At 38.8% G+C, this 15053-nt stretch overlaps 1 protein-coding gene across 6 annotated transcripts in view; it reads left to right on the top strand.

The window, feature by feature from the left end:
- The first annotated feature begins 252 nt into the window (after window positions 1-252).
- Window positions 253-15053, top strand: part of LOC107035228 (ankyrin repeat domain-containing protein 26-like) — a 51465-nt gene continuing 36664 nt past the window's right edge. For 4 of the 6 annotated variants that reach the window (XM_072973993.1, XM_072973991.1, XM_072973994.1 and 1 more), the window contains exons 1-9: window positions 253-513; window positions 1170-1284; window positions 1446-1619; window positions 4840-4946; window positions 6242-6379; window positions 7840-7925; window positions 9988-10140; window positions 10751-10802; window positions 11178-11247. In XM_072973993.1, the coding sequence (XP_072830094.1) occupies window positions 302-513; window positions 1170-1284; window positions 1446-1619; window positions 4840-4946; window positions 6242-6379; window positions 7840-7925; window positions 9988-10140; window positions 10751-10802; window positions 11178-11247 (1107 nt within the window). In that variant the 5' untranslated portion in view covers window positions 253-301. Of the gene's footprint in view, window positions 514-1169; window positions 1285-1445; window positions 1620-4839; window positions 4947-6241; window positions 6380-7839; window positions 7926-9987; window positions 10141-10750; window positions 10803-11177; window positions 11248-15053 lie in introns of those variants that run through there. The other 2 variants (XM_072973992.1, XM_072973995.1) reach the window with 2 other exon arrangements.

Raw genomic sequence — 15053 nt, 5'->3', positions numbered from 1 at the left:
ACAAGCAATTGCAGAGATTTGAAATGCCTTAGGCTCCCATGTGCGCACCAGGCACACTGGGCCTCCGGGCCTCTGTGCGCACTCCCAGGGACACTGGCTCTGGAGGGACAGTTGAGGGACAGTTGAGGGTCAGTGCTGTTGCTAGGCTACAAGTGTTCCGGACCAAACATTCCAAGCCGCTGAGCTTCACAGCCAAGGTGTGGCAGCGAGACCTCTGGTTCTTCTGCAGCACCAGCGCTGAGATCGGGAGGTGGCAAGAGGCCAGGAGGGAAGTGAGCGGTGTCGGAAGGCGATAAGCCAGATGAAGAAGAGACTTGCTAAGTTCGCGAGCTGGGTGGACTTCAGCATCCATCAGAGAGAGCGCGGGAATCATGAGAAGCCCGTGCCTGGGTATCACGTCCATAGGAGTGAGCTAAAGGAGTTCCACAAAGCCGCATATTTAGGTGACACGCGTACAGTGCAGGAGTTGCTGTCACATAAGAAAAATGTAGACAGCAGAGACAGGAGGAACAGGTAACAGCGGCGGGGTGGGGCAGGCCTGGGAGGAGCTGCCAACTATGGTTGTAAGACATGGATTTTAAATTGCCTTCCCATGTCAGAGATGTTGAAGAGTGAGAAAATGAGCATGTTAGAATCATTGAAGTACAGTGTACTCTTTCAACCCTGCAGCAGCAAAGTAGATACACTATCATTTTACTTAATTGAAATGTTGTCTTTGTAAAATAGTAACAGTAACAATTATAATATTATCCAACAATTATTGAGCTGTTAAACTGCCAGACACTTTGCATAGCTTTTCATTTAAGCATCACAGCAGTATCCTGTAAGATTACTACTTCATGCCCAGTTTGTTGATGAGGAAATTGAGGCACAGACAGGCTAAGTGAGAGCTAATAAGGGACAGTGTTAAAGTAGAAGTCAGACCAAAGTTGAGCTGAATCTCAATGGCATGCCCTTTCTATTCAAACAGGTATTTCTTCCATTAATGTGGTGAGTAATAAGAGCTAATAAATATTGTTCTTTCCCCATAGAAAGAATTGAGATAAGAAGACTAAATGTTAGTCTTAAAGGGGTAGAAATAGCATGCTGTTGAATGTTTACAATTACACGAGTAACTATCTTTGAACTAGTATGCTCTAATTTCCTAAAAAGTCCTCTCATGTTCGCAGGACTGCCCTACACTTAGCCTGCGCCAGCGGCCAGTCATCAGTGGTGGCTCTCCTTACCCAGTGGAAGTGTGACCTGGATGCTCGTGACGAGGAAAGCAGGACAGCTCTCATCAAGGTGTGTAGCAGCCAACCGTGTCCACGTGAGATGGATTTGATTTAATTACTTAGAATAAAAATGAATTTATCTGTTTTAAATATAACGAACTGCTGGAACTGAGGAATGTTAACTTGGAATGCCTAGCACTTACAGTCTGTTTTTTGGCATGATACCAACAGGCTGTACAATGCCGGAAAGAAGAGTGTGTCACTATCCTGCTGAAGCAGGGTGCTGACCCAAACCTTGAGGACAACTTTCAAAACACTGCTCTGCATTACGCCGTCTTGGCTGAAAACACATCAATTGCAGCAGAGCTGCTCCGCTATAATGCAAATATCGAGGCGATAAACCAGGTATAGCTCAACTGACTTTATTTACAAGATATTTGAAATACAGGGTCTTTTCTAGCTACAGGTGTTTTATTTATGGTAGTATGTATACTGAATACATAAGGCCCTGTTATCATGGAAACAACTCCAAAGCCAAGGCCAGGGGCTAGAGGTAGTGCCCACAGAAAGGGCAGAGTTCTGTCTCCCAGCCGCACTTGTACCCCAGAAGGAACAACTTCCCATTAGGAAGTGCCTGGGAGTGGGTGGTAGGCTCAGAGCCTTCAGAAGATGAAGGCTTGCGGGGAGTAAAGTGATGGCAAAGGCTGGGTGCCTGCCTGGGGATGGGTGGGAGGAGGAAGGAACCCAGTACCCAGCAGGGGGAGCTGGGTGACTGCACCTGGGCAGGGGAGGCAGCAAACCGCAGGCCCTGAGCACCCCAGGATCCCAGGTTCTAGAATCTGGGCAAGTGAGGTCAGGCCACGTTTGACAGCCAGCAGGGACATTCACTTGTGCTGGTGGCCACATGGCTCTCCATGTACACCTTGGGGTCTTCCATGCTCAGCCTGGTGTAGCTCCCCTGTGGGGCTGTGGCTGTAGGTGAGGAGCAAGTGATGGCAAAGCTGGTCATCCTGCTTTTCCTCCTGGCTCTCCCCTGAAGATCTTGATTGAATAAATGTACTCAGGTCTGGATACAGGTATTTAGAAATAGTTCCCTGAGATTCTGTTACAACCCTTGGTTAAGGACTATTGAATGGGTATGTGTAAAACATATAAATTCACAGATCTCAAAAATAAGACGTCTCTGAAAGAACGGGGGTTTGATAGATGCTGCTTCTTTCAGTGCTCTCCTTTCCAGCCGTGTTAGCCTGACTTTTATCTGTCCCTTCCTGGCAATATTACTGGCAATATCTATTGCCTTGAAGAATAGCTCATTTTCCCTTCTAACCACTGATCATTCAGTGACATTCAGACAATCCTATAAACTTGGTTGTGGTGAGTGATTCAATAAGTAGAGTCGGACCCTTTAAAGATTTTGCACCTCTTGTTCCCATCCAGGTCATTAGGTCAACAGGGTTTTTCTGATTGCAATAGTAGGAAATCATGAGCCTTCTTTTGGTTAAAGCTGTGTGATGGACTCTTGCAATATATCTGCTAGATTCACTGAGCCCTAGCATAATCAAGATAACAGCTTTTTAAAATTAAAGTCTAGTTGGCTTACAGTGTTGTGATAGTTTCTGGTGTACAGCAAAGTGATTCTATTATATATATATTAATATATATATTACATATATATTATTCAGTTATATATATTCTTATTCAGTTATATATATATTCTTATTCAGTTACATATATTCTTTTTCAGTTACATACTCTTTTTCAGTTATGTATAAAATTCTTACTGTTATATATATTATTCAGTTATATATATATTCTTATTCAGTTATATATATTCTTATTCAGTTACATATATTTTTCAGTTATATAAAATTCTTATTCAGTTATATATATTTTTATTCAGTTATATATATATTCTTACTCAGTTATATATATTCTTATTCAATTATGTATATTCTTATTCAGTTATATGTATATACACATATATATTCATATTCTTTTCCGTTATGGTTTATTACACGATATTGAGTATAGTTCCCTGTAGTACATACAGTAGGACCTTGTTGTTCATCTATTTTATATATAGTAGTTTCTATCTGCTAGTCCAAAACTGCTAATTTATTCTTCTCCCACCCCCTTTCCCCTTTGGTAACCATCAGTTTGTTTTCTGTGTCTGTGAGTCTGTTTCTGCTTTGTAAATAAGTTCATTTGTATCATATTTTAGAGTCCACATATTAAGTGGTATCCTATGGGATTTGTCTTTCACTTTCTGACTTACCTCACTCAGTATGAGACTCTCTAGGTCCTTCCATGTTGCTGCACATGGCATTATTTCATTCTTTTTTATGGCTGAGTCGTATTCCATTATATATATGTATACCATGCAAGATGGCAGTTTTAAACATCAAGACCCATGACATTAGTAACGAATTGGAATTGTTTTAATAACTTAGTTTCGGCTGTCTTATGAACTGATTATCCATTTGATTAACAATCAGGGAGAATTAGATACAGGTAGATTGTAGTTTTAGCAGGCATTGGAAAAATTCTTGAAGTGGGTATTATGAGTCTTAATCACAATTTTTATTACATGTTGGGGCCCAGTGTTTTTGTGTGTAAGACATATGATTCTACAGAAAGGCAAGGTTTTACATACAAATACTTGATTTATACCCAACTGTTTGGAAACACAGCAAACATAAAAACACAAGTGGGCTATAGACTAAACATGGCCCTGGGTATGTTTAGTTTGTCTCCACACATTGAATTAACATTTAAAATTTAGGAGACTTGTGCAGAAATCTGCACTTCAGAACTTCTCCTAAAGAATCAAATCTGGTCCCCCTTGAGCCCAGGCTCCTGTGCGGTCTGCCCTGCAGAAGTGGCCCCTTCTCGGTGGGGCGTGTGTTCTCTGGTTTGCTGTCCTCACCTGGGACCTTCACTTACTCGGGCCACCTATGTTGCCTCTGTAAGCATTTGAATTTACAATTCCTGTTGTATACTTGGATAAATATTTCAATATTTTAAAGACAGTCTATATTAATTTATAGTCTACTTCATATTTTATAATAATCCCTTAAGAGTGGGATGGAATTTTTCAAATTAGAATTTATAAGTTGTTTAAGAAAAACTTTTTCTTTACATGCAAATAGTCATAGTCCCATTGGAATGTCTGCAAGCTTTATGAGATTAGTCATAGTTGTAACTGGATAGGTTATGCATGTTGCAGACAGTATGGTATCTTTCTCCTTAGCGTGGCTCCTTAAAAATATAGTTGATTCAGTAGCTAAATGGTTCTCTCCGGAGCAGTGTTTAGAGTGTCAGGAGTAGTAGTTGAGCAGTAAGGTAACTAGATAATGCCTGATACACACTGCGATAGAAACAAAGATTCTTGGAACCAGCAAATGTCTGAAGTGAGTTTCAGAGAATGACTTCACAGGGAAACTTTAGAAGAGGTCAAGGAGGAACCTTTTCAAGAGAAGGAGCACAGAAGGGCAATGAAGAAGGGGCTACTTTTTATTTACTATTTATAGTATATGTTTTAAGTTCAGAGACTTAAGTGTTTAAATTCAGTTTTGAAGTGTATATGTAATTTTGTACATTATCAACTGTTTTTACTATTTTACAGTATAACTTCACACCATTTTTAGTTGCCGTCAGGGAGAACAGAGAAGAGATGGTCAAATTTTTGATAGATAACGGGGCAAATGTACATGCAGTTGACATGCTTCAAAGGTACAATAGTTTGTTCTCTCTCCCTCTCTTTTTTTGTTTAATCTTAATGTTGTTCTAGAGTAGTAACAGCCAGTCAGAAAGATTAACTTACTAAGAAGAGGATTAACTTAGAATCAACACATCATCAGTTAGGTAGAAAAGCAATTATTCTGCCTGGTGTCACAAAGAACGGTATGCAGCAGGATTCATCTTCCTTTATAATAGTGACTGCTGTCATTTGCAACCTGATTTTTTTGGTCATATGATCTTACAATAGTTCAGGGATTTCATTTTAGTTTTATTAGTATGGACTCTGATTTTAATTTACCTTATGAGACACTATTGAATTTCTTCATTCTATAATTTTTTTAACCTCTACTTGTGTATTTTTTTTCTTAAAAGATGCATATTAAACAAAGGAGTTTGTTTTGCCTTTTGGATGATTCTGCTTTAAATTACTTTCTTTGAAGGATACTGATGTTATTAGGTTACCACTGAGTATCACTAAGTGAGTAACTATGACCAGATACTGTGGGCTCATCAGTTTTTATCCTCTTTCATTTCTAGTACAGTTTGATGTTTTTATTTTCAATTGATAATGGTAGAAGGAAGAAAAATAGCTTTAATTATTGAATCAACATTCCATTTAAAGAAGACAAGTGATTGGTGGATGATAGAGAGGAAAGAGCTGGGCTTTAGAGTCAGACGAGGTTGAATTCCTAGCTCTCCTGCTGGCCAGGTTTGTTACCTTGGGGACATGACTTATTACCAACCAGTATGTTTCCTGTCACGTAAAGGAGAGTCATAGTACATCCTTCAAGGGTGGTTGTGCCTAAGAAAGACCATACGTAGACTATTCAGGTTAGTGCTGGGCACATGCTTCCCAGCGTGATTCACTGCAGCCGTGACTATTTTTGTTGCCATTTTTATTCATATTACTGTTTTCAGCCTGCAAACAGCTTCTCCTTACCCGACCTCTAGCTGATTTTAAAGTATTATATTTCAGACTAGGGAAGAAATGGGGAATCCTTTATTTAAATCTTTACCTGCTTCTGATAAGTGACCTCAGCGTCCTTTCTTGTCCATCAGAGGACTTTAAATTAGCAACTTCTACTGTGTGCTACCCAGGTAGGACGGGAGGCTTCTTTTTTGTCCCTCCGTTGTGGCCTTGGAGGTCATTTGCAGAGATGAGCACTCTAGCATGTAAGTGGTCAGTTCTCCAGGGGTGGGCAGGAGATTAACTTGGTAAACTAGACCAAATTAACTGTTTGAGTTACGCTAAGTTCCTAAGAGTGGAGCTGTCTCTTTTATTTTAGATCAGCACTGATGCTTGCTGTGTTTCATGACTCGCCGGACATGGTCAAGCTGCTGCTTCAGAAGCATGTTAATGCCAGTTCTCTCGATTTTCAAGGATGGTCTGCTGAAAGATATGCTTGTCGTAATGGTTTTAATCAGTAAGTGTTTACATTGAAATGTCAGTTATCTCTAAACAGGTTGAAAATGACCTAACTGTTACTTGTTACGTGACAGGTGAGAGTTCCTAGTTGGGAGCAGGCAGTTTGGGGATGGCAGTGAGACACTCCCCATCAACAGCTGGAAACCAGCAAAAGGCCAGACTAGTGAGATGGAGCAGTGGGCACAGGGTTTTTTCTCTCAGAGTTTGTAAGACCTTTATCCTTAGGGTCCTACTGGTCTCCATTTCACTCCAGTGTAACCCTACTGGAATGAAAATATGCATGGGGTTCAAATAATGTCACAGATTTGATTTTTCTGACTAGTTATTTGGGTCTTGAAATGCTCAGCAGAGCAGAAAAATCCTGTGTTTTCCTTTGGGGGCTTTCTTCTATAATCTTCCTCTTGAATTTTTCAAGAATCTAAGGGATTCCCTGAGGCCACAGTGACAGTCCTCTCCCTCAAGGCATTGGGGCAGGGCGAGGGCATGCTAATCGTTCTCTTGTTTCCCTTGATTCTGTTGCTGCAGCATTGGTACTAAAACTAGTTTTAACAGGATCTCCTTGGCAGCTGAGTCTGGGGTCTGGATGTTGCTCTCTAAAGACCTTTAATAAAACTTTAAAAGAAGAAAAAGAAACTGGTCCTGCAGTCGGGTCATGATTGACCTCTGCTCCCGGGACGCCTGTGCTGATCCAGTTTCCGCGGTCTTCGTGGCGATGGACACGTAAACTTCAGCGTGACAGCTTGTTTAGTTCTCATACGTATGCTTGTATGAGGTCATATATTTATAAATGAGTTTAGCTACAAGTTATATAGTAGCTGAGGTGCCCTGAATTATAAACCACGAAGAACAGCTAATCACCATAATTTGTAACATTTTCTGAAAACTGCCACATTTGAATGTTACACTTATGAAAAAAACACACATTGGGTTTTATTTGGGATTCTCAAATAGTTCCAGCATTAAAGTTCAAGAACAGATTATTCCATTCTTCCACTATTTCTCTGAGCATCTGAGGGATACATTATCTCATTAAATCTTTGTAATACTCTTATGAGTATTAATAACTAACTGCCTAACAAGACAGTAAGATCCCAGTTTTATAAAGGAAGACTTTGATCTGAAGAGAAGCGCCTTGTCCAGGAACAAATAGCTGTTGGTTATAGAGCTGGGACTTCTGAGTTCGAGATACTTTGTATATGTCAGGCTCGCTCTAGTTAACTTACTGAGCTGTAGTGCCCTCAGTTCATGACTACTTCACCTTACTTTTTTCTTTTTTAATTATACATCCTAAACTTAAAAGTGTAGACTGTACAAATTCGAAGTATATGGGACAGTTGAAGTTTTGATATTATCTCTGATATTGTCTGAAATAATCTAAGAATTTAATATACTTGGTAATTGTTTTTCATATTAGTATTCAGGTAGTAATATCTATTTATCCCATTTTTTTATACATAGCCTTTACCAGCAGATTGTCGACTACAGAGACGAAAAGATACCAAATACTCCCCCTCAAAATAGCGACCTAGGACAGAGTTCTGGTAGTAAGTTACTCTTGTTGGGCCTACCATAGATAAGGAAGTAAGACTGAGGAACTTTTGATAATGAAAGAGCAGTGAAAAAAGCCAGTGTGTAAATTTCATGTATGTTTTTATTCTTTTCATTAATTTTTTCTTAATGGTCTAATATTCAGAATTACTTAAGAAGTTAATTGTAGGTAATTTAAAATCTGAGACAATATTGTCTGAAAAGAAATTCATTTATTTAATCATGGCCCCTGAAATCCGATATTATATCTTTGTGTAAATAAGAGAAACAGGGTTTTAACTTTGTTGTACATTTCCTCTAACATTATAACAAGTTGGCCTTGTTACAGAACTGGGTTTTTTAATTTTTACAGCAAATGGATTACATCGGGTAAATGAATGCTAGTTACTGCATAGTGATTAGTCTCACTAAAAAGTGATCATCTTTAAAACTGGGAGCTCAGCAATACCTTCCTGGTGCTGTAAACAAATGGCCAACAATTAGAACTGCACAGCTGGGCCAGTGTGCAGCATAGTAATAAGAGATTGTTTTTTAAAGATACCTAGTAATAGTGCAGAAGTCAGGAAAGCAGTGCCTTGTTGAGAAGCACTGGTTACTTTTCGCATCATTACACCAACAAGGTCTCTCTCTGCTTGCATTCCTCAGAAGTGCAAAAAGAATGAGATATGTTGCCTTCATGAGAGTCAGATGTTTTCTTCCTTTTTGGGGATACTTGTCATGAAACCATATTTTGTTGGAACAAGATTTTCTATTGCCATTAGTTAAAGGATTGTCATAATAAATACTCAAATAGGACAACTCAGGACTCAACAAATTGTAATAAAAGCACAGAGGTGCTTCACATTAAAAAAAAAAAAAAAGACTGTGTTGCCTAGATGTGACCCTTAGCGTGCTGTTCGGTCTGAACTGTATGAGGGCACCTTTAACTTGGTAGACCTGGATCAAGCAAAGAACTTCTGTTGTAGGAAATACTAAGATTGAATAGAGTTTTGGTCTTCAAGCTGCTCATAACACAAAAGAGTTGTCCCTGGTTAATGTCTGTATCTTTTTTAAACAGGATTTTCAAAGAAAACATTCTTATCTGTTAACTCATCCACTTAACAGATGACTCTCAAGTGTCGCTTAGGTACTAAGCAGCACTCTGACGTTACAGAATGCAAACAGGTCAAAAGCACAGTTCCTGGCCTCCGGGAGCTTGTTACTGTCATCGCCAGTTTTATGATTTGCTTTAGTTTATTCTGTGCTTGCTGTGTCCCAGAGCCCACTAGGACTTTGTAACTGTCTTTATATATACTTTTACTGGTATTTAATATGTGCCAAATTAAGTCCATGGTGAGGAAAGAAGTTTTTTAAAAGTGGGTAGGATGTCAGGTAAGCCATGCAGAGCGAGTAGAAGTTTGCCAAGGAAGGAGACAGAAGGGCAGTGTTGGGTGAGTGGAACATCTTTGAAGATTACATTTGGCAGAAAGGACAGCAGTGCAGAGGCTAAGTTGTGCCAGTGAACTTTGCAGAATCTGTGAGTTTCATTTTGTTGGTGCAGGAAGGATGCTGTAGGAATGGTTGGGAATGAGGTGACTACCTAGCTCAGGCACGCTTCTGAAAGCCTTTCTAGTACTACAGAAAGGAGGAGGTCTGCTGTAGACCTTGGGAAATTTGTCAGAATGCTTTTAGCTGCAAATAATAATAGGAGCCCGAAGTAACAGTGGCTACAGCAACAGAGTCAGGATTGGTTAGAAGGTTCGGTGATGTCGTCAGGATCCCAGATACTGTCCCTCCTTCAGCTGTGAGGCTGCTGGTGTTTGATGTCGCCTTTCCCGGTCTGCTGATTGGCAGCAGCTCCAAGCGTCATCTTCTCACCTGACAGTATCCGCAGGCGAGGAGGGCTGCTTCTCTCTGCATGTTTCCTGTTAATGAGGAAGAAAACAGAGATGCTTCCAGTAGACTTCCCCTAGCATCTTATTGGCTGGGCTACATCGCATGCTCATTCCTAAACTAGCCAAGGGGGAAGGAGATGTAGTTACTGTGATGACCGCAGAATAATCATTTCTCTTTTTGCAGCTAAGGAGAGTTTACCTTCTTCGCATACTGGGGCAGAAAGCATCCAAGAAAAGTTGCAATTGTCCGGCAAGGACGACGAAGAAGAAATGGTTGTCGAGTTGGGAACCAGCAATGGCAGCCGCATGGATTCACTGAAGAATGTTGAGCAGAAGAGTAAGAAGATTCGATTTGAGTCTTAGGGTTTCCTGGTTATGACATAAAGCAGCGATGCACAAGCTTTTTATATAAAGGGCCAGAGAGTCAATATTTTAGGCCATGTGGTGTCTGTCACATCCACTCATGTCTGCCATTGCAGTGTGAAGGCAGCCCTAGACCGTATGTGAGTGAATAGGGATGACCATGCCCAGATAACACGAGGCTGACAAAGCCAAATGGCAGGGTGGGTTAGTCCCATGGGTATCTTCCAGAAACACCACGCTGTTTGAGCTTGACGTTGTCAGTTTATGATACTGATTCTACTAATTATTATCATTCTTTTGTGAGTCTCGTAAAGTTTGGTTGGGATTTTGGTCCTTGTAAACAGCAGTTCACTTCAAGATATCAAATTTGGATAAACATCCTTTTTTTGATAAATATAAAGGAGGGGAAGTGGTTTTTATGCATTAATTACCTATCAGGAGTATACTCAGTATTCACTCAAGTATGTAGTCTCCAGGTGTGGTCCCAAAGGAATGCTTGTTAACAGAACATTGGTCTTATACTTTCAATATTCTGTATTTCTCTATTGCTGATATGAAGTCTATTTTACTTTTTTCTTTAATAGCAGATTTAGTGGTTGAGGTTTCACCGAGTAATGAAGATATCTCTGTCATCAGGTAGGATTTTATGGATTTTTAAAAATTACATGTTGACTAAGGGAACACAGAGAAAAGAAGGCTTGTTGAGTGTCCTACTCTGGGTTAGACACCGAGTTATGTACTTGACATTTGTTACCTCGTACAGTCACCACAACAGCTTTGCAGAGTAGCTGTGCTGTTACAGCTTACTGTTAGTTAATTAGGCAACTGTAGCTTAAGGAGGTTGACTAGTTGAGCCATGAATCCATGGTTAGCAAGTAGTTGACCTGTGACTTGACCATCAAGCAGACTGGCTCCCAAATCTGCTTTCTTATTCCTCAGCATAGACTTTTTTGACTTGTTTGTTTAAATAAATGAACTCACTCATTTTTGATGTGTATTTTTGCTCCAAAGAGTTTCACCCAAACATGATATTGATGATTCAAGGCCTCCATCAGATGATGACTTAGATCTTGCTCCCAAGGTAAAGTGTTCTCTTGTGAAATTAATTTTTCTGCTCTGAATTTAGTTTTGTGTAGTATTTACTCTTAAAATTTAGCGGTGATCTGCCTATCATTGTTTTATGTTTGTGTTAGAAAGTTGGTCAGAGTAAACCATTTTATAAAAATATGACAGGTTGATTTTTTTCTTTTTCTTTTTTCTTTTTTTTTTTTTTCCTTTGGTAAATACTGAAGATAAGGCTGAAGCAAAATGGACTAGAAGATATATAGTGACAGGAAAATTGTACTGTGGAAAGGTTTCCCACAACAGAGGAAGTGTGAAACTTGGCCAAGGATAAGGGTTCTTTGACTTTTAAACCACACTGATGACACTTGTATAATACTCGTGCCTCAGTGACATCTTCAGTGCACACAGTTACGTACTGTGATAATCATGGACTCTTCCTGGGGCCCTTCAGTTCCAAAACTGCGTAGCACTTGTCTTTTTTTTTCCCCTTTGACACTTTTTATTTTGGTATCAGAGAGTTGTGAGGAAAGAGGTTTTTGGTTTTTTTGTTTGTTTGTTTTACTTTATTTCTGTCTCCGGTTCTGCATTCAGACTAAAATAATAGTTGAAGTTATAGAAATTTAGAAATTAAAATTGTTTCTCAAAATCCGTGTTATAGATTCCTCTGTGTTTTCTAAATTATCCCATTAAGAGTATATTCAAAACTCTTCATCTAATTGAAGAATACATGTTTTCCCTGAAATAACAACCAGCTCTCAAAGTAGACTCTTAATAACAACCATATGATAAAACCTACTTCAGAATTCTTTTGTATTATAGTTTAAAAAAGTATGTCTAGTCCTTGTGTCCCATTCTAAAATTTCAAGTTTCAGATACTTTGTAGTATAGTTATTTACATATTCATTTTATTACCCCTGCATCAGTATACACCGCTAGAGATTAGGGAACATAATTGTGCATTTCCTGGAGCACCTAGAATAAGGTCTTAAATGTAAGAAGCATTTTAGTATTTTTTGAATGTGAATGCATGAGGAGACATGGAATTCTGCACCATGCTGCAGGTTATATAATATGCACACTCTATCATAATGAAATCCATTTGATGGTACAGGTAATATAATATGTGTACTATGTCATAATGAAATCTATTTGAATTCTAAAAATACGACTTAAATTTCTATTCCCCTTTGTTTAGGTTGTAAAAGTTCAGTTGTTATGAGAGGAAATATATCATAAATGCTAAGGAAATAGATAAGAAGTATATGATGAATAGGAATAAGTTACAGTCTGTTTTTCAGTATCTACCAATTGTGAGCTTAGAATTTGAGATGAAAACTTTTTAATCTTCTTTTTAGCCCCCTCTCATGTTCCATTCAATATATCTTTTTAAGCTATATATTATCCTTAGAATCCTGATTCCCTGTTCTTTCTCTAGGTGGAAAGTTGATGTGTTAGGAGCTTTCTAAAATCTATTTTTCTCTCTCTCTAGTAATAATTTACAACGTTCAGGTAGTGAGAGATGACCATGTTCAATTGAGTGACTTCTAGTGACAAAATTTAACTCTTACTTATAGTAGTATTCACAAACAAACGGTTGTAGAGTAATACAAGTCAGTATTATTGGGGATATACAATGAACAAAGGCCTTTGTTTTATATATCATATATTTTGATTTTATAAAATTTGCTGAAAAATAATGTATATGCTTGCACATATAGTTTATGTATTTTTATATATATAATAAAAAGATATATAATAAAAATAAAACAGAGGCTTTCATTCATAGTATATCCCTGAGAATACTGATACATCACCGATCTATTATATATAAATGCTGAAATATATGTATTTCTCCACATAACTTGTTATACTTACATTTTCCTTTTTTTCTTGCCTTAAGTTTGTACTTGACTAGTCATGTTAAAACATAAATGGAGGGATGTTTTGACTTCACTTTCTCACTTTTACATTTGCCCAGCAAAATTTTTTCCTCATTTTAACCCAAACTTAGTAAAGTCATTCCGTGCCACATGTCATACCACTGCAGACTGCGCTTCTGTTAGTTTTCCAGACTCACCTAATGAAACTGGTGTATGTAGTGCAAAAACCAAGGCTTAGAAGTCATAGGGAATCGGCTTGGGTTCTGAAGTTACATTTTCTAAAAACTAAAGAAAATAATTCTTGGTTAGCCTGGGACCAGCTGTTTCTTTGTTACAAATGAATGTGTAAAACTGTTAGTGAGATTCAGAGAGAAACAGGTTGTACTAAAAAAACAAAAAAAACAAAAACAAAAAAAAATGGTGTTTTTGTTTGTTTAACCACTTTGACCTTGAAAAGACAGTGCTTGTGACTTCAAAGTATTATTATATTTGGATTGTCAATTAGAGCTGCAAAGAACATTTCAGGAGAAGCAAAAGCATGGGGAATAGTAATAAGTATGTGGGTTTAAAATACCAGCAGTTTGGTTTAGTGATGTTTTAATGAGGACAGCCCATTTTGGGTAGGGAAAATAGCGTGCACTGAGTACCTTTATGGCGACCAAACTTGAAGGAAGCTAAATACAGGGTAGTGATAACCTATTCCAAGGTGGTAGCTGTGTAAACAGGTAAAAAGAGCCTGAGCCCTTGGATCCCGGCAGCTCCTGCCTGGTGGCACAGCACTGTACTTGAAGTCAGCAGATGTAGCATCCTGTTTCTGACCCACTGTGGGATCTTGGAAACACTTCTCTGACTTGTTTGAATGTCAGTGACCTCGTTCAAAAACATGGTACTGATACCTACCTCTCAGGTTATGTGTCATGAACAAAACTGGTAACAAATGTGAAAGCACATTGTCAACTGTAAAGGGTGCTATAGAAATGTAAGACAGAATGATGACAGTGGCCACTAGTGACCTACTGAAATGCTGAGGACAATTTTTTAAAATCAGAAGGACAATAAAATGGGAAAGTTAGAGCGGGCATGGGGAGTTCTCATTTGGGGTATGTTAAGTGTCAGTAACTGTTATCAGACATCTCCGATAGGTATATAGTGCTTTGGTACTTGACGCCTTCTGGGGATTTTAGGTGTTTTGACCTTACATAAATTCCTGTTCCTGAACACCGACTAGCACCAGGCAGTTAGACACCGAATGTAGCAGTTGAGGGGTTAGGCTGTAGTGGCAGGAACAGAAGAACAAGTATACAGCAACCCTTTATCAGGGACAGTAAGTCCTTCACATAAGGAACGTGGAGAGCGTTAGGTTAGACAACAGTGGGGGAGTTTGTAGTTAGGGCGGGGGTGGAGTAAGGGTGGAATTTACTTAGTCAGAAAAGAGCTGAATGTGACCAAAGCTGCCAGGTGATGGACAGGAAGGAGCCAGTCACACGAAGGTCCAGGGGAGGGATGTTCCGGATAGAGAGAACAGCAGGTCACAACTGCTCATCTCGGTACTCCAGCATCTTGGAGTGGCCAGGAAGCAGCAAGTGTGTAACCATCCTTAGAATCACTTTTATTATTGTGTGTAGAGAAGAGAATGTGCATAATAAGGGCCTGGCACGTGCAGATGGTCACTAAACAGTGTTCTTATTCTTCCCTAAGTAAAGTAAAGCTTACGGTACTTTTTTGAAGACCTGCATAGCTACATTGAAAATTTCTCTGCTGTTAATTTAAACATAAATCTTTTTATTTCTACTTTGGTACTGTATTCGTCTATTTTTCCTATCAATAAAAGTTTTATCAAATAATAGTTAGATTCCGCTAAACCTTTGTTTACTGAAATGTAGCAGTTTCCACAGTGTTCTGTTGATACTCAACATGACAGACCCCAAGGCTTCTTTTCATG

This window comes from Vicugna pacos, chromosome 13 (assembly GCF_048564905.1).
Source record: "Vicugna pacos chromosome 13, VicPac4, whole genome shotgun sequence".
Taxonomy (NCBI): Eukaryota; Metazoa; Chordata; class Mammalia; order Artiodactyla; family Camelidae; genus Vicugna; species Vicugna pacos.
This window is presented reverse-complemented; position numbering and strand designations above follow the sequence as displayed.